General features: G+C 40.5%; 2 protein-coding genes across 2 annotated transcripts; both read left to right on the top strand.

The window, feature by feature from the left end:
• Positions 1 to 318: 318 nt before the first annotated feature.
• On the top strand, positions 319 to 5,990 carry sfrp2l (secreted frizzled-related protein 2 like). Its single transcript, XM_036562788.1, has 3 exons — positions 319 to 862; positions 3,539 to 3,619; positions 5,677 to 5,990. Exons 1-3 carry the CDS (start codon positions 319 to 321, stop codon positions 5,988 to 5,990), a joined length of 939 nt encoding a protein of 312 aa, XP_036418681.1.
• A 2,240-nt stretch (positions 5,991 to 8,230) lies between these two features.
• tomt (transmembrane O-methyltransferase) lies at positions 8,231 to 15,457 on the top strand. Its single transcript, XM_036562786.1, has 4 exons — positions 8,231 to 8,271; positions 10,907 to 11,183; positions 13,084 to 13,280; positions 15,137 to 15,457. The coding sequence occupies exons 2-4, from the start codon at positions 10,922 to 10,924 to the stop codon at positions 15,455 to 15,457; spliced, it is 780 nt and encodes a 259-aa protein (XP_036418679.1). The 5' UTR covers positions 8,231 to 8,271; positions 10,907 to 10,921.
• Positions 15,458 to 17,059: the final 1,602 nt, after the last annotated feature.

Genomic DNA, 17,059 nt, shown 5'->3' with positions numbered 1-17,059 from the left:
CTTCTAGTAGCATTTATTACTGAGAATAAATGAGAGTGTGGTGGCTAGCTAGCTGTTCACAGCTGTAGGAATATTATTTAGTTCACCATGATCTTTTCTTGCTTTTGAGACGGTGGTTAAAACACTGTTTCTCCCTACTGTAGTGATTGTATTTTCTCTGGCACTCAAAGAAACATTCCACCTCATGTGTCAACCACTGTGTCTGCTTCCTGGTGATAAACTCGCAAAAATTCTGGCTTTACGACTTGACAAGGACCAGCCAACATTTGTCAGCACTCCAACCTAGCTAGCTCAGTTAGTGTCTTCATGCTGGCTAGGATGGCTGATCATTCCGTGGCTCTCTTTGCGCTGGTGCTAGCTTCCGGAGTCCTTGTTTCTAAGGCGGATGATGACATTAGGTTAGATGAAGTAGCAGCCAGTGTCATTTCTGACTTTGTGACGTCGGCCGAATTTGGCACAACACGCTCGGTTTGCAAACCCGTGCCGAGCACGATGGGCTTGTGCCACGGAATCGGGTACGGGGCCCTGAGGCTGCCCAACCTCCTGGGTCATGACAGCGTGAAGGAGGCGCAGCAGCAGGCCGCAGCGTGGATACCGTTGGTGAACAAACGGTGCCACAGCGACACCAGGAAGTTCCTTTGCTCCCTTTTTGCACCCGCATGCCTGGAGGAGCTCTCGGCGGCTGTGCCTCCATGCCGAAGCCTCTGCACCAGCGTGCGGGATGGGTGCCTCCCAGTGATGAGCGCCTTTGGGTTCCCATGGCCGGTGTCATTCAACTGTAGCCGCTTTCCAGCCAGAGAGGAGCTATGCATCCCAGGAGCTGAAGATAGAGGACGTATGGAGGTTACAGAGATGGACAAAGGTCAGATGCTAATTTTTTAGCAGCTATTATAAGGATTATGGGTTGTTTATTGTTGAAGGCTTATATGTAAATGGTCAAGTCCTCTTGATCAGGTCTTTCAGGCTAAGGTATTAGGGTAAGTGTGAGGTACCTATTTTTTGGTAACTCTTTTGAGTAATATTGTGGTGAATTACAAGAATTAATTCCACTGAAAGGCCAAACAAGGTTCTAGATATATAATGGGTAAGGGTGTAGTATAAAATCAAAAGTGCTGTGTCGTTATTTTGGCTACAAAGTTTCCATTGACTTTCTGCACAAACTGCAAGCGATAAAAGTAAAAATGCATAAAATACGACTTTTGCGGCCCAGTTTGTTTCTATCAAGGGCTAAAATGCTTTACCTAATGACACCATTTGCTGCAGAATTCTGCTGTTGCATAAGTTTTGGTGTTTTGGAAATTTTGGAAGGAAATTTTTCTTATTTTATTACTCTAAACCATCATATGAGTACGGAAGTCCATAATTGTGACTTTCTATCTCATAATAATGAAATCCAGTCTCATAATTATGACTCAGGATCTCATATGTACAACTTGCTTCCTCATTATTTTTACTTGGCATCTGATAAATTGTGTAAAACTGCCCCATTATTTTGAGCCACTTAGTGTTCATAGTAACAACATGTATATTTACATGTACGCAATTACATGCTATTTTAAACTATTTCTTGATACTGATTCAACAATAGGCTGTAGCTCATATTTCAACAATGAAATTATTCTGCTTGTTTTCAAAGTTGTACTTGAGGTCATTCAACATGATTAATCACAGTGTGAGTATCTAAATTTGGATTAATCACAGTCTGAATTTTTAAACTTAGAAAAATCGCAGTCTGAATGTCTAAACCTGGATTAATCACAGCCTGAGTATCTGAATCTGGATAAATCACAGTTGGAGTATCTAAAGCTGGACTGATCACAGTCTGAGTATGTAAATTTGGATTAATCACAGTCTGAGTATCTAAACCTGGATTAATCACAGTCTGAGTATCTAAACCTGTTTTAATCACAGCCTGAGTGTCTAAACTTGGATTAATCACAGCCTGAGTATCTAAACATGGATTAATCACAGTCTGAGTATCTAAACCTGGATTAAGCACAGCCTGAGTATCTAAATCTGGATTAATCACAGTTGGAACATCTAAACCTGGATTAATTACAGTCTGAGTATCTAAACCTGGATTAATCACAGTCTGAGTATCTAAACCTGGATTAATCACAGTCTGAGTATCTAAACCTGTCTTAATCACAGCCTGAATATCAAAGCCTGGATTAATCACAACCCAAATATCTAAACCTGGATTAATCACAGTCTGAGTATCTAAACCTGTCTTAATCACAGCCTAAACATCTAAACCTGGATTAATCACAGCCTGAGTGTCTAAACTTGGATTAATCACAGACTCAGTATCTAAACATGGATTAATCACAGTCTGAGTATCTAAACATGGATTAATCATAGCCTGAGTATCTAAACCTGGATTAATCACAGTTGGAACATCTAAACCTGGATTAATCACAGACTGAGTGTCTAAACCTGGATTAATCGTAGCCTGAGTATCTAAACCTGGATTAATCACAACCCAAATATCTAAACCTGGATTAATCACAGTCTGAGTGTCTAAACCTGGATTAATCACAGCCTGAGTATCTAAACCTGGATTAATCACAGCCTGAGTATCTAAACCTGGATTAATCACAGCCTAAACATCTAAACCTGGATTAATCACAGACTGAGTGACTAAACCTGGATTAATCACAGTCTGAGTATCTAAACCTGGATTAATCACAGTCTCAGTATCTAAACCTGGATTAATCACAGTCTGAGTATCTAATCCTGGATTAATCACAGACTGAGTGACTAAACCTGGATTAATCACAGACTCAGTATCTAAACCTGGATTAATCACAGTCTGAGTATCTAAACCCGGATTAATCACAGACTGAGTATCTAAACCTGGATTAATCACAGTCTGAGTATCTAATCCTGGATTAATCACAGACTGAGTGACTAAACCTGGATTAATCACAGACTCAGTATCTAAACCTGGATTAATCACAGTCTGAGTATCTAAACCCGGATTAATCATAGACTGAGTATCTAAACCCGGATTAATCACAGACTGAGTATCTAAACCTGGATTAATCACATATGCCTGTGTGATTAATGCATGCATGCAAAGGGGACTTGGATTCTGTGGGGACAGGACCTCTGTAGGCCAGAGTTGGATGTGGTTTGAGCTGGTTGAGAGACGTTTTGGGGGTGTATTTTATGGAAAAGATTTGACTTTGTTAGCAATGTTAGCCTTGTAGCTCCAGCACTAAACTGTTTAGAAGCAAACATGTTTTAGCTGATTAATTGTATCTGGCAGATGTGGTAAACTGTTCGCTAAACTATTCATTAAAATGACAGCAAAAGAAAGTGTTATTGGTCTGATGTTTGCTGCTTCTGAGCTTCTGAGTACTTTAGTCTGCACAGTGTCATATTTTCCTGCTCCAACACAACACATTTCTTTGAATCTGGTCCTGAAGGGAAAACAGGGCAATTGAGCCTCTAGGAAATAAGTTGGGGAACACAAAGTCACTGAACCACATGGTGTTTTCTGGGTAATAAAGTTTTCTCCTCTTTTCTCCCTCAGGTACCGTGTTATGTGATGCCTGCAGCCCAGCTTCAGAAGGAGAAAGTGACATCCAGAAGAACTTCTGCAGTAGTCAGTTCGGTAAGTGTGGTCAGTGATGTGAGATCATATTGGCAGTTCTCTTAAATTGGTTAAATTGGGTGTTAGGAGTGAAGAATGGCAGATATCTTTATAAACTGATCCCTGTGTAGTTTGGACCCCAGAGGGTTTTTGAGATTTGGTGTAACTTCATTGAGGAACTGGAATCTGTCCTTCCTCCAGGAAAGTTCTTTGATTACAGTGACCTCGACTACCCCTGCATCATCCCCTGCTTTACCTGCTTCGACACAATTAGATGTCTTCTGCCTGGCCCAAGCCCGACAGGGCCCGAAAGACATTAGGCTTTGGGCCGGAGTCGGGACGATTGTTCACATACAACAGGCTTGAGGCAGTCTCAGACTTGTTTTCTAATGACTAATGACTCAGGCACATCCTCATTGTGGAATCATTATAACCTGGTCAATACATTCGATAAAAAGCACACTGGTCAAGGACTGGCACATCGTCTCTTATTCACCATGGATGCAGCAGTTCTGCAGCAAGAACTGACCCGAAACAGTATGTGTCAACACTTCCTCACACCGATAAAGTCAGTGTTGGCTGCAGTCTTGCAGAGCCAGACGTGATCGTGCAATGAGAATAAACGTCTGGAGAACTTGTTTCACCTTTGAGGCTCTTCTAACATAAGGTTCTAAAGTTATTTATACAGCGCTTTTTACAACAGGCATTGTCACAAAGCAGCTTTACATAAAAATCTGGGCCCAAGCCCCCCATAAGCAAATGTGACAGTGGCAAAGAAAACCCCCGAAGAGCAAAAGAAAGAAACTTTGAGACGAACCAAGACTCAAAAGGAGAACCCATCCTTCTCTGGTCGACACTGGATAGTAAAACAATAACAACAGAGCAATATGAACAGAGAATAAGGTTATACCATTAATCTAAAATATTAAAACAGAGAAAAGGAAAAAAACATCCTGTCACTGGACAGAAGTATGTAGATTAAGCAATAATAACTGATGACTACTGTTAAAAACAGTAACAATGAGAAACAGATCTGTGAAAATTAGTGACTGTTACAAGTGAAAAGAGTTTTTTTTAGATGTGCGTAAAAGTTTTGTTTTTTTTCTGTTAATTTTCTTTCGATCTCATACGCTTAGTAACAAGCAAAGCATTGTAAAACCATATCTGCGATAATCCATTTTTAGCGCATGCATTCGGGTTCAGGCCATGTTGGGGTTTCAAATTTAACAGTCTGTCTGGATTGGGTCAAATCTTAAATTAGCAAGTACAGGTCAGGTTCAGGCTTCAAATTCATGCCTGTGCAATCCTCTAAACTAATGCTGCACCAAAATAAAAATTCTGGATCTAAAAAATCTTGACTGAAACCAAATTTCAGGACACACTCTTTATAACAGAAGGGGTTCTTTTCTAAATATGCTTTTTATTTATGCTTTTGAATTAACGTAATAATGCTTCAAAGGCCATAATCACTATGTTGACAAGTAGAAGTGAGAGAACTAGAGCACTACTTTAATAGTAAAGCAATTTGCTAAATAATATTAAATATTGTTAAATTATGAAAATATAATACTTAATGGTTTCCCGAAAGGCATCTATAGCTGAATTCCAGAGCTCCTCTGCTACAATGATTGGAAACACCTTGTTGTTTAATATATAAAGCATGTGGAAGTGGATTTTGAACTCCTGTCTAGCAGACTGAAGGTTTTCCAGCAGGGGGTGCCATTAGCACACAAATTGTTTTAGTGGTTGTCATTTAAAGAAACTGCCATAAACCTCAGCAGGATCTAGCAAATGCACATGTTTGCTGCAACAACGTTCAAAACGAGAGGTAAAAAAGTTCTTGCAAGAAGATATTAAGTTTCTCAGTATTATTTATGTGATTTCCATTAAAGAATTTTATTAAATAAGTTAAACACTGTGTAGAACGGCTACAGAGGACCAGGTTTGAGTGTTTCATTGTTGATAAGCTGCCACTAAAACTATTTGAGCTTTTACATGCAGAACACAAAAGGCAGCAGTGAATGAAACCTTTCTTCCTTTGTTTGTTTGTCACTAATATCTGTCCCCCTCACCTTCAGCTTTCAGGCTTCAGATCAGCTCCTCGTCTCTGGAGGGGCTGGATCTGCGTGTGGTGCCTCAGAGGAGGAGCCGTATCCTCCGTTGGGAGGGCAGTGAGCAGGAGCAACAGGCTGCAATGGAGCAAAGCGCCCTCTGGCTACCAGAGGCTGCAAACTGTTCCTGCCAAGCACTAGAAGGACAAGGGGTGGGATCCTTGCTCGCCCTGGGGAACATGCAGGACGGACGAATGGTTCTCTCCAGACTTGTGAAGTGGTCTCGCAATGAGAAAGAGCTGAAAAAGTTCATTAGGAAACTGACCAGACAGCCATGCTGAAGTGACCGCTAATGAAGGCTAGCGGATTGCCGTTAGCTTTATTCTTCAGTTTTTATTTACTTTTCCACTTTAATATTGTCATTTCAGTGCTGTTGCATTTATTTTGATACATAAAGGACATAAGATAAAAAAAGTATATATTTTAATTTTGTGGCACATTTTTAATTCTTCACACATGAGAGGTCTTTTATTGTCACTGTGATGAAACTACTGAATAATAACCATCTCCATAGCAGTGTAGATTGCATTGTGAAACCTCTGCAGTACATTCAATAAAGGCAGCATGGAGCTTCTTTTATGCAGAGATAGGAAACACAGTAGTACACCAGATTTCCACATTCAGATCTATTTTACTCTGACCAATGTGGACATGGATGCTGACCAGCTACTCTGGGGGCAGATCTGTATCACTAATGAGGCATTAGGTAACACAGGTTCATGCAAATGAACTGATCCCTGCTTAATTTTATTCACTGTTAGCATGTTTGGGTTAAAATCCCTTTAATGTAGTATAATGTAAGGAAGTAAACATAAATATAAAATCATAAAATGAGTTTAGTGTTAGGGTTCTGTCACACAGTCAGGTTGATTTACATTCAAACAAAAATTGATGTTCAAACAAAACTTTTATTACAGACAAAGGGTTTATGTTGGTGGTCATGCATGTGGTGAATCATCAATGATTCTAAAGCTTATATTTAATTTCATTCACATGTTTCATTGGAACCATTTCATATGGTTTGTTAAATAAATTGTCTTATTCAATGAAAATGCTTTTGTATCCTTTTTATACTTCTTCATATAAGAACCCCTTTAATTCCATAAAAAAATCTCAAGGCCACCATTTGTGGCATCTTTTTTTAAAGAGCATTGTCACATATTACAGTGCCTGTGTGAATAAAAAGAATGAGAAAACACAAGAATTATCTGAGAGGGGAGCGGGGGGGCAGAAGTAACCCAATCCCACTTTCATTCCACACCTGTTACTATGAACACTACATAGTGTTTGTACTCAATTTTAAGCCCAACATATGTATCAGAAGGGAAACCTCAGTGCCTAATGATTTCTGTGCATTAAAATATACATTAATGTAATTTTTAATTCATTTTCATTCAGTAGAATCATGTTTGTATTTCTTTACGTATTATAGTACTACTCTTGTTTCATTGTCAAGTATTGGAAGGAAACAAAAGGGTTGCAGTGATGAAACACCCAGCAGAAAGTTGGCCAATCAGTAATTGTTTTTGTCTGTGGTATCTAGGTAAATTAAGTTAAATGAGCTCTGCTACTGGTTAGGACATCAGGAGCTGAAGAGAAGACCTAAGACATTAGATTAACTATCAGCATAATCACAAAGTGACAGAGGAATCAATCAATAATGTTTTGATTCCTGGATACCAATTTAGGGACCAATTTTCACTCTAGGCCTTCTGAATGTTCTAGATACGTCGGTGACTCAATATAAGACCCATGTTAGAGTGGAAAACAGCAGAAGCAGCTCTACACCAGAGCTCACTACTGAAACTGCTACAAGCTCAAATATATGCTAATATGTCTGTCACGAGCTTCAAGAAAAATACGGAATGTCTTTTAGAAGCTCCAAATGTCTGTGTATAATCTAGAACCACCAAAAAAATGTATATGTGAATCACTATTAGTGCAAACTAATAACTAGAATCCCATAGGGAGGCTAGCGAAGGACAGCATTATTGTAGAGGTGTTTTTTTTCCCCACATTTTGAGAGAGTTTTGACTTTTATGGCTCAAACTGAAAGTCAGGGTTCCCCAATATATACATAAATAGAACTTTTACAGCTAAAGTCTGTCCTCTGTAAGTGACTGCACACATGTGGATGTGATATCAGTAGGAGCTTGAAGGTGTAAAGGTGAGGTAAGGGTAAAGGTGAGGGTGTGGTGATTCTGTTCTCGGCCATGTCTACTCTTGGACTCCACACAGTGTAAGAAGAGCACACAGGGGCCACTCAATAATTCACAGCATGAAGCTGATTGGCTACAACTTGACTAGTCATCCTCCACACCTGCTATAGACACAGAGGAAGAGCATTCGCTCCTGTCGCTGCCTGTGTCCTTCATCCTGGTCATCTTACAAGTCAAAGAAATTCATAGATAAAAGCTGTTTGGGGTATTTGTGACGTTCTTTGAGTTGGATGGATGTTTGCTTGGGAAGTGCTTTGTAGATGTTTTCATCGACTGGTGGACAGCACCCATCTGCCTCATAGGGTTAACTAGTTAACTATATTGTCAGCTCGCTTGCTGGAAGGTAAGTGTGCTTCAGTGTGTCCAGTTCAATTTGGCGTTTTCCTTTTTAACAGATCTTTTGGTAAGACTTTGCTTGAACCCTGCTACATAGCATTGACATGACCATGCCATAAACATATGTACTCTAGTTAGCCATCATAGCGTCAAACAATATGCCAAATGTTATGCCAATTAGTAGTAATGATAACAAGAAACTGTTACATATAACTGAACATAATCTGAGGATGATATTTACCAGGGTCAATATGCTAATATATGCTTACTACATGGCACTATTTAATTCCAAATTTCTGTAATATAAGCCATAATATAAGCCTCATTTTCTAATTCGGTAGTTTTCAATAGTCTCCTGCATGACTTGCTGGTGACTTTTACATCCTAAAGCTTGTTATTCAATAACTATGTGGACTACAATGCAAACTGGCTGCTGTTTATAGTTTGCAGAAGTGCTTAATACAGGTTTAGACCCATAGGCACCTCCTGGCCATTTAAGGGGTCATGGCAAAGTTGCTGATCACCATCTCCACATACAAATAACAGGCCTATCATTGGTTAAGATTGTTGACTTTGCAAATGATCTCAGTGTCAACGTACCTCCAAGGAGATTAATATTGTCACTATAATAAACAAGCAAGACTGTATGCCTGGTGAGCGCTCAGTATAGCTGGCTGACCTGACTACAGTGCATGTCTTCATTGGTCTTAGGTAACATTGTCTCTGGTTACTCGTGCCTGAAAAATGCTCTGGAAAGACACATGGCTTACTGTGGCACTTTTTTCTTGGAGTGTTCTCAAAGTTGTTGAAAATAATCCACAATAGGCTGTAGCAGTCCTACTGAAGCAAGTTTATTTGCTGTTTCTCCATTGTCAATATGTTGAAATTAAATATTGGTTGAATCATTCGTGCTAAATTTTTAGCCATTTCCAGTCCAAAGGAGTCGAAGCTTTAGATTACACCCTGCTAGAAAAACCAGTATAGAGCAGCATTGTTGTTCAGAAGCAAAACTTTGGGTGTTGGATGCTGGTCTGCTGGCCAGTAGCAATGGAAGCTGCTATGCTGATCACCACAAAATGCCATCCGATGCTGGTATGCTGGTCAACCAGCATGACCATGCTAAGTGACCAGCTAAACCAGCACTAGACCAGCATAAACCAGCTTACTTAGACCAGAATGGAATTCAAGCTGGTCTAATTTGGTTTTTCCAGCTGTTGTTTTGACAAATGATCCAGCTCATTAAGGGCTTAAGTAAAGTGGTGTTGAAGTGAAGCAGTGTTGTCTAAATGCCGCATTGTGTTAAAGGCCTAAATTTATGCATGAAAGGTCAAAGTAGTGTAAACAAGTAAAGCAGCCTTGGGTTTCCTGAGGCATTTTACAATCACCATTAGCATGCTAGCATGCTAGTTGCCAGGTTTACTCAAGCCTTTAGCGCTTGTTAAAAATTTAGCAGGCTTAGCAAATTCTGAACTGGGCATTGACAAACTAGAGGTCATGAAATTGTAGCCCGAACCTGACCAGCACCCCCAATGTTGAGTTGATACTGACTGATACTGCTAAGTTTGAAAGCCAAGCACAATCCAAACCAACTCACACATATAAACAGGAATAGATTTTCATAGATGTGGTTTTACAGTGGTTTGCTTGGTTATTAAGCACTTAAGTCAGGGTTAGACATTTATTTCTGGTTATTAGCTGCTGGAAAATGGCAGCATCCACAGTAGATGTATAGACTAAAAAGACAACGTGTCAGCGCTTCTGCTATCATACCTCAAAGTACTATTGCAAGTTCTACACAAGGCATGTCAAACTGGAAACCTTCCAGGCCAAAGTGCTGTGGAGATTAATGTTTACCCTCATCTAATGCTCTAAAGTCAGTTCATTAAGGCCTTGCTAATTAGCTAATGAGCTGAATCAGGTGTGTTTAATGAGGCTTGAGGACTGGAGCTTGACACATGTGCAAGACCCTGTGCATGATCAGTTTACTTTTTATCTGATGTAACAACCAAGTTATAATTTTCCACAATGAAAAAGTTGGAATTTTAAACAGTTGTCGTTTAGCGAGTTTTCCTATTATTTTGTCCATAACGAACATTTCTTATACTAGTCTATCCTAGTCTATACTATTCCCTGCGCAAGAGGAAAATGCATGTCAATAAGTACTACATAATCACTCAACAGAAAAAACAACAGAGCTTGGATCAACCTGTCAATCTTAAATGGCTCCCTACTGCCACGTAGCGACTTTGGCCTTAAATAATGTATCTTCTCATGTCCTTAACGTGTTTCTGTGCTGTGTCTGATCCACTTGTACCAGCACAACACACACTAACACACCATCACCACGTCAGTGTTACTGCAGTGCTGAGAATGATCCACCACCCAAATAGTACCTGCTCTGTGAGGGTCCATGGGGGTCCTGACCACTGAAGAACAGGGTAAAAGGGGGCTAACAAAGTATCAGAGAAACAGATGGACTACAGTCTGTAATTGTAGAACTACAAAGTGCACCTATATAGTAAGTGGAGCTGATAAAATGGACAGTGAGGATTTTGGATTTAGCCACATGTTGCATGTGCTAATGCCTGCTAATGGATTGCAATGTGTTAATCAGAACTGCCCTGTTTTGAATTAACTTGCAGGTCTGGCCCTTAGATATGGTCTCTCCAGCCATCGCCTTGGCATTCTTACCATTACTGCTGACACTGATTATCCGGTATCGGTACTATTTTGTGCTGTTCTACCGGGCTGTGCTGGTTCGCTGGGTGCAGGACTTGCTAACGGGGATCAGCAGGGAAGAGCGAGTGTACCAGTACATTCTGACACACGCCACTCCGGGTGATGCCGACAGCATCATAGATACCTTCGATCACTGGTGCAGCAAAGTGGAGTTCATCAGCCACATCGGGCCTAAGAAAGGTAAAAAGACATACACTAACACCAGCCAAGTCTGGTCAAGTACCAGAATCTATAACAGGCTTTCTATCGGGAAGGAAAGTGGTTAGATCACCCCCTGCTGTTTAAAAGGAGAATTCCACAGACAGTCCAAAATATCTGCATAATTAAATGGTTAAGATGTTAATAAAGTCATTCAGAGAGGTGTGCTGTAAAATGCTTCATTCAAGAGAGATTTACCAAGTCAGATTTGTTCACAGGAACCAGACATTCTCTGAAAACTACACGCTTAAAAATGGTTCTTCAAGGGTTCCTTAGTAAAGAGAGTGGTTCTATAGAGCAGTGCCCACTCAAAGAAACATCTGAATGCATAAATGGTTCTTTGCACTGTTAAATGGTTCTTCTCTGTGACGATTGTGGTTCTTTAAAGAAACTTTAAAGAACCCTTTTTGGTACTATATATATATTTTTTTTTACATATTTTAGGATATACTGGCTGACGTCTGAGACATTGTTTTACGACAAGCCATGACTGATAAGATTTCAGTGCTAAGATTGATAAGATAGCATTACTGCTACTGAGTGCTGTTTGGTTGGCGAGTTGCTCAGCTCATTGGCTGAGCAAAAGCCCAGTAATATTTGAGTTTGCCAGCCAATTTTCATGATGGTCATGCTGGTTGACCAGTATTTCAGCATCCAAAATACAAAGTGTGCTGGTTTTGCTGGTGATCAGCCTTGCTGGTGTAAGGGATGTTAGCTCCTTGGCTAACCACAACAGCACACAAGTCACCTCACTGTCACTAACCATGCCAGCTTGCTACAGTGGACTATGCTGTGATGAGTATAATTATCTTTCATATTTTGTTCACTTTTGTGTTTTTACTCTCTATAGTAGGTGAGTAAGCCAGCTAGCCATGTTAGCTCGTTGGCTACCTGCAGCTGCGTAAAAATCACCCCAATGTTGCCTACACTATTTAGCTACACTTCAGTATTCAGCACTATATTCCCACTAGTATATATTTTTTCTGGTATTATTGTTTTCTCTTTTGTGTTGTTGTTGTTGCTTATGGTTAGTGAGTAAGCTAGCTTGTGAACCAAGATGGAGGATTTTTTGCCATTCCATTCCAGCGTCTGTTATTAGACTGCCATGTCTAATATGAGGCTGCCATGAGGTTCACACTCACTGATGTCATGAATGTACACAAGGCACTGGAGAAGTGCTTACAAATATAACTTTTAGTACTTTGTGCTATTCTGTGCTGAGAAAATGGGTGTTTTTGTCTACATAAAAATTATTAAGCATTTACAAACAATGGGCCTCATTCACCAATGGTTCTTAAGAAGAAATTTCTTCTTAAAACCCACTTAGCAGCTTTCACAAAGATTCTGACGTTCACCAATGTATTCTAATCTGGAATTTGGTCTTAGGTAAGAACAGAATCTACACACACACAAGAGCGCAAAGGTCTGAACAGTTCTGCAGTTTAAGAACACGGCATGAATCTAACGTAGACGTTTTCTTAGGACTTTTCTCAAGAACACATTTAAGAAGAAACGTAGGAAGATATTGGTGAATGAGGCCTTATGACTTTGCACAAGACCTGCATAGGAACCCATTCATTTTGGACTCACTCAGGAGCGCCCTCTGGTGGAACCTGGGAGACATTAATGACTCCTCACTAGAAATTCTAGAAATACACAACCCTTGGGGTCACTACACACCTTTTTACCCATGTTTACCTGCTCATTAACTCAGTCCAGCTGCTTTTGTTCTGCATCAAGCTCTAAATTAGCGTATAGCTAATGAAAAAGTACAGCTATTGGCTCAAGTTGAAAAAAGGCTACACCTTGGTGTGAAATATCAGGGGCCTACTCGGGTCATCTGGAGCTCAAACACTCGTTCTGGTCTCACCTGTCCACTCAGGTATGATCCTGGACAGACTGCTGAAGGAACACTGCCCGCTGACGGTGCTAGAGCTGGGAACTCACTGTGGCTACACTGCAGTGCGCATCGCCCGCTCACTCCCGATTGGAGCACGTATCTTTTCCGTGGAGATGGACGAGGGCAATGCTCAGGTGGCCGAGAAGATCATCCGCTTGGCAGGGTTCGATGATGACACGGTGAGGGAGTCAGCATGTACAGTATGCAAAAGTTTCGATGCCCCTAATCCAATGACATGTTTTGAGAATACGCTGACATACCTTCTACAGAGAATTCACTTCTGCATATTATAATGTACAGTTACTGTTTATTTGCTGAATTTAACATAATGGGGGAAAAAATAAAACATAAAATGTTTTTTTACTTACAAACAGTAATTTGACTGTTTGGTTCACTAATTGGAATCTTTCCTCTTTTACCTGCTTGTTAACTGGGTCCAGCTGCTTTTGTGAAGCAGATACTACTGGAGCCAATCTTGTACCCTTCTACAGCTTATTTTCTGGCCAATGAATAAGAAGAATGATTGGTTGCTGAAAAAATTCCTAACTAAAATATTCATTAATTTGCCATTTTTCATAGTTGAATGAATTAAATTGAAGTTTCTGCGTGTTTTTTCATGGAAATATATGATATGACCAGCTAGGCTTTATGTAGGCTGATATGGAAACAATCAGTGGTGGACGAAGTACACAAACCATGTACTTGAGTTAAAGTAGAGACACCCAAGGTAAAATCCAGTAAAAGTAGAAGTTCCTCCCTTTAGACCTCCACTTGAGTAAAAGTACAAAAGTATTTGCCTTCAAATGTACTTAAGTATCAAAAAGTAAAAGTTCTAAAAGATTAATTATGGCTCTGATGTCCTATTATCATTTTTGTAGTCTTTTAATAGAATGTCATTAATTAGTGACGCTGATGTCTATTAAAATGGTCATAAACACAAAACACTGAAGGCAAACAGTTTCCATCAGGTAGAACTGAGTGGCTCTGAAATCACTTTTTACAAACAAGCAAAGTTTCAGTTTAAGATTTATTTGAACTTAGTTACAAGTTTAAGTTTAATAAAAACTTTAAACTCAGATTCACAAATGAGTTTCCTTCACTAAACTGCATCTGTACGTCTCTGTTCATAAACATAAACTAGCCAAAACAAATTTACTATAAAATGAAATATGTTTGTATAAATTCAGAAAAAAGCCACGTCAGTCACAACTGCATATGTGTACATATTTCTATATTGTGGTCTGTTTACACAGAGTTAGGTTAGTTCATCATTTATGTTGAATAGACTCTCCCAAAATTTTACGCTGCTGCACTGATGTTGAACCGTGTGCTGCACTGGGTCGGTATGACCAACAGGTCAAAACAAGCTCAAAACAAAGTGACCGCTGTGCCCTGATTGGTGTTTTTGCTTCACACTTTTTTTGTTTTGACATGTTACGTTTTTATACACACATAAACCAAAAGGAGCGACAGATTTCTCATAATGTAGTGGAGTAAAAATTTAGATATTTGACTTTGAAATGTAGTGGAGTGAAAGTAAAAAGTCACCAAAAATGGAAAAACTTCAGTACAGATACACAAAAAACTACTTAAGTACAGTAAATTACATTTACTTCATTACTGTCCACCTCTGGAATCAATAGACAAAACGATAGAAAAAATTCAGGTTTCAAGAAGGTTATTACAATTTTTTTTAGCTATGTGACATTCTTGTGTCATTTCTGTATAGATAACAATATGGCAGTGTCAGGAACCACATCAGTAAGTCTTTTAGAGATTAACTAGCAACTCAACAGTTGTGTGAAGTGTGTGTAGATTTAGGCCTGCAGGTAGGACAGTACTAATTGGTGGGGCATAAGCTTCCATTACTGGTTAGCGACATTAGCCTTGTCGCTCCAGCGCAAAACTTATGAAGCAAACTTGAGACACCAAACATGTCTTGGCTGATCTTTGGGTTAAGGGGGAAATTGTGTACATCGCATTCCTTTAAAAACTTAGTTGAGATTCTTCAGGTCAGGACTCTTTTTCACTGCAGGTGGAGCTGATCGTGCGGCCATCGGACGAGGTGATCCCTCGGCTCCGTGAGGATTACGGTGTGGAGCGTCTGGACTTTGTCTTTATGGACCACTGGAAGCGCTGCTACCTGCCCGACCTGCAGACGCTGGAAGGCAGCGGCCTGCTCGGTGAGGGCTCTGTCATCCTCGCAGACAACGTTATCTTCCCCGGGGCGCCCAATTTCCTACGCCACATGCGCCGCTCTGGCCTGTACGAGCACCGTGTGCACCGCGCCACTCTCGAGTACATCCGGGGCATCCGCGACGGCATGGCCGAGCTTGTGTACAGAGGGGTGAAATGAAGGACGAGACAATAATTTTGTTTCATTTTTTGTACTCCTGGCAATAATACGAGTGTTTACTGTGATGGTTATCTTTGTACCTTGTTTGTTCTCAGCCAATAAAGTGTATAGAGTGAATGCTATTTGCCACCAGGGTATGGCCAAAGTGTATACAAACACTATATGGCCAAAGGATGTGGACATCCCTCCTATACATTAAATTCATGAGTTTCAGCTGCACCCATTGCTAACAAGTATATAAAATCAAGCATTTTGACCTATTAATGCTGGGAACACTGAAGACCTCAGTAAACGTGACACTGTCATAGAACACCACCTTAGTTATAAGCCTCTGGAAGTAACATGAACCACAAGTACTAAAAGCACAAGAACTGTGCATCAGGAGCTTGATGAAATGGGTTTCCATGGCTGAGCAGCTGCACACAAGCCTAAGATTACTATGTGCAATACCAAGTGTCGGCTGGAGTGGTGTAAAGCGCTAGAAAAGTATTCTCTGGTGTGATGAATCATGCTTCACTATCTGGCAGTAAGATGGATGAATCTAGGGTTAGTGGATGCCAGGAGAACATTACATCAGAATGCATAGTGCTAACAGTAAAGTTTGGTGGAGGAGGGATAATGGGCTGCGGTTGTTTTTCAGAGTTTGGGCCCCTCAGTTGCAGTAAATGGTGATGTTAATGCTGCAGCATATTAATATGCTTCCAGCTTTGCGGCATGACTGTTCCAGCAAGAACTTCCCACTGTACACAAAGCGAGCTCCATAAAGACATGGTTTGGTGTGGAGGAACCCCAGTGGTCTGCACAGAGCCCTGACAGAAACCCAGGTGAACACCTCTGTGATGAACTGGAATAGTGAAATCAAGCCAGGCCTTCTTGACCAACGTTGGTGTCTGACCTCACAGATGCTCTTTTGACTTAATGGGCACAAATTCCCACAGACACACTCTAAAATTGTGTGGAAAGCCTTCCTAGAAGAGTGGAGGCTGTTAGACTTGCAAAGGGAGGGTCAATTCTATATCAATGCCATGGTTTTGGAATGGGATATCCAAGAAGCTTATATCTGTGTGATGGTCAGGTGTCCATATACATTTGGTCATATAGTGTACACCGATCAGGCATAACATTATGACCACCTCCTTGTTTCTACACTCATTGTCCATTTTATCAGCTCCACTTACTGTATAGGTGCACTTTGTAGTTCTACAGTTACAGACTGTAGTCCATCTGTTTCTCTGATACTTTGTTAGCCCCCTTTTACCCTGTTCTTCAGTGGTCAGGACCCCCATGGACCCTCACACTGACGTGGTGGTGGTGTGTTAGTGTGTGTTGCGCTGGTACGAGTGGATCAGACACAGCAGTGCAGCTGGAGTTTTTAAACACCGTGTCCACTCACTGTCCACTCTATTAAACACTCCCACCTCGTCAATCCACCTTGCAGATGTAAAGTCAGAGACGATAGCTCATCTGCTGCTGCACAGTTTGTGTTGGTCATCCTCTAGTCCTTCACAGGACGCTGCCCACAGGACGCTGTTGGCTGGATATTTTTGGTTGGTGGACTATTCTCAGTCCAGCAGCGACACTGAGGTGTTTAAAAACTCCAGC

The sequence above is a fragment of the Colossoma macropomum genome, unplaced genomic scaffold (assembly GCF_904425465.1).
Source record: "Colossoma macropomum unplaced genomic scaffold, Colossoma_macropomum, whole genome shotgun sequence".
NCBI lineage: Eukaryota > Metazoa > Chordata > Actinopteri > Characiformes > Serrasalmidae > Colossoma > Colossoma macropomum.
The sequence above is the reverse complement of the archived record's forward strand: the minus strand, read 5'-3'. Positions and strand labels throughout refer to the sequence as shown.

What these genes read in the sequence shown, in the direction of transcription:
- tomt (XM_036562786.1), top strand. Translation starts at nt 10,922, where the DNA reads ATGGTCTCTCCAGCCATCGCCTTGGCATTCTTACCATTACTGCTGACA. An exon ending in CCACATCGGGCCTAAGAAAG is followed by an intron (nt 11,184 to 13,083) that starts GTAAAAAGACAT and finishes CTGTCCACTCAG; the next exon opens with GTATGATCCTGGACAGACTG. An exon ending in CAGGGTTCGATGATGACACG is followed by an intron (nt 13,281 to 15,136) that starts GTGAGGGAGTCA and finishes TTTTCACTGCAG; the next exon opens with GTGGAGCTGATCGTGCGGCC.
- sfrp2l (XM_036562788.1), top strand. Translation starts at nt 319, where the DNA reads ATGGCTGATCATTCCGTGGCTCTCTTTGCGCTGGTGCTAGCTTCCGGA. An exon ending in GGTTACAGAGATGGACAAAG is followed by an intron (nt 863 to 3,538) that starts GTCAGATGCTAA and finishes TTTCTCCCTCAG; the next exon opens with GTACCGTGTTATGTGATGCC. An exon ending in CTTCTGCAGTAGTCAGTTCG is followed by an intron (nt 3,620 to 5,676) that starts GTAAGTGTGGTC and finishes CCTCACCTTCAG; the next exon opens with CTTTCAGGCTTCAGATCAGC.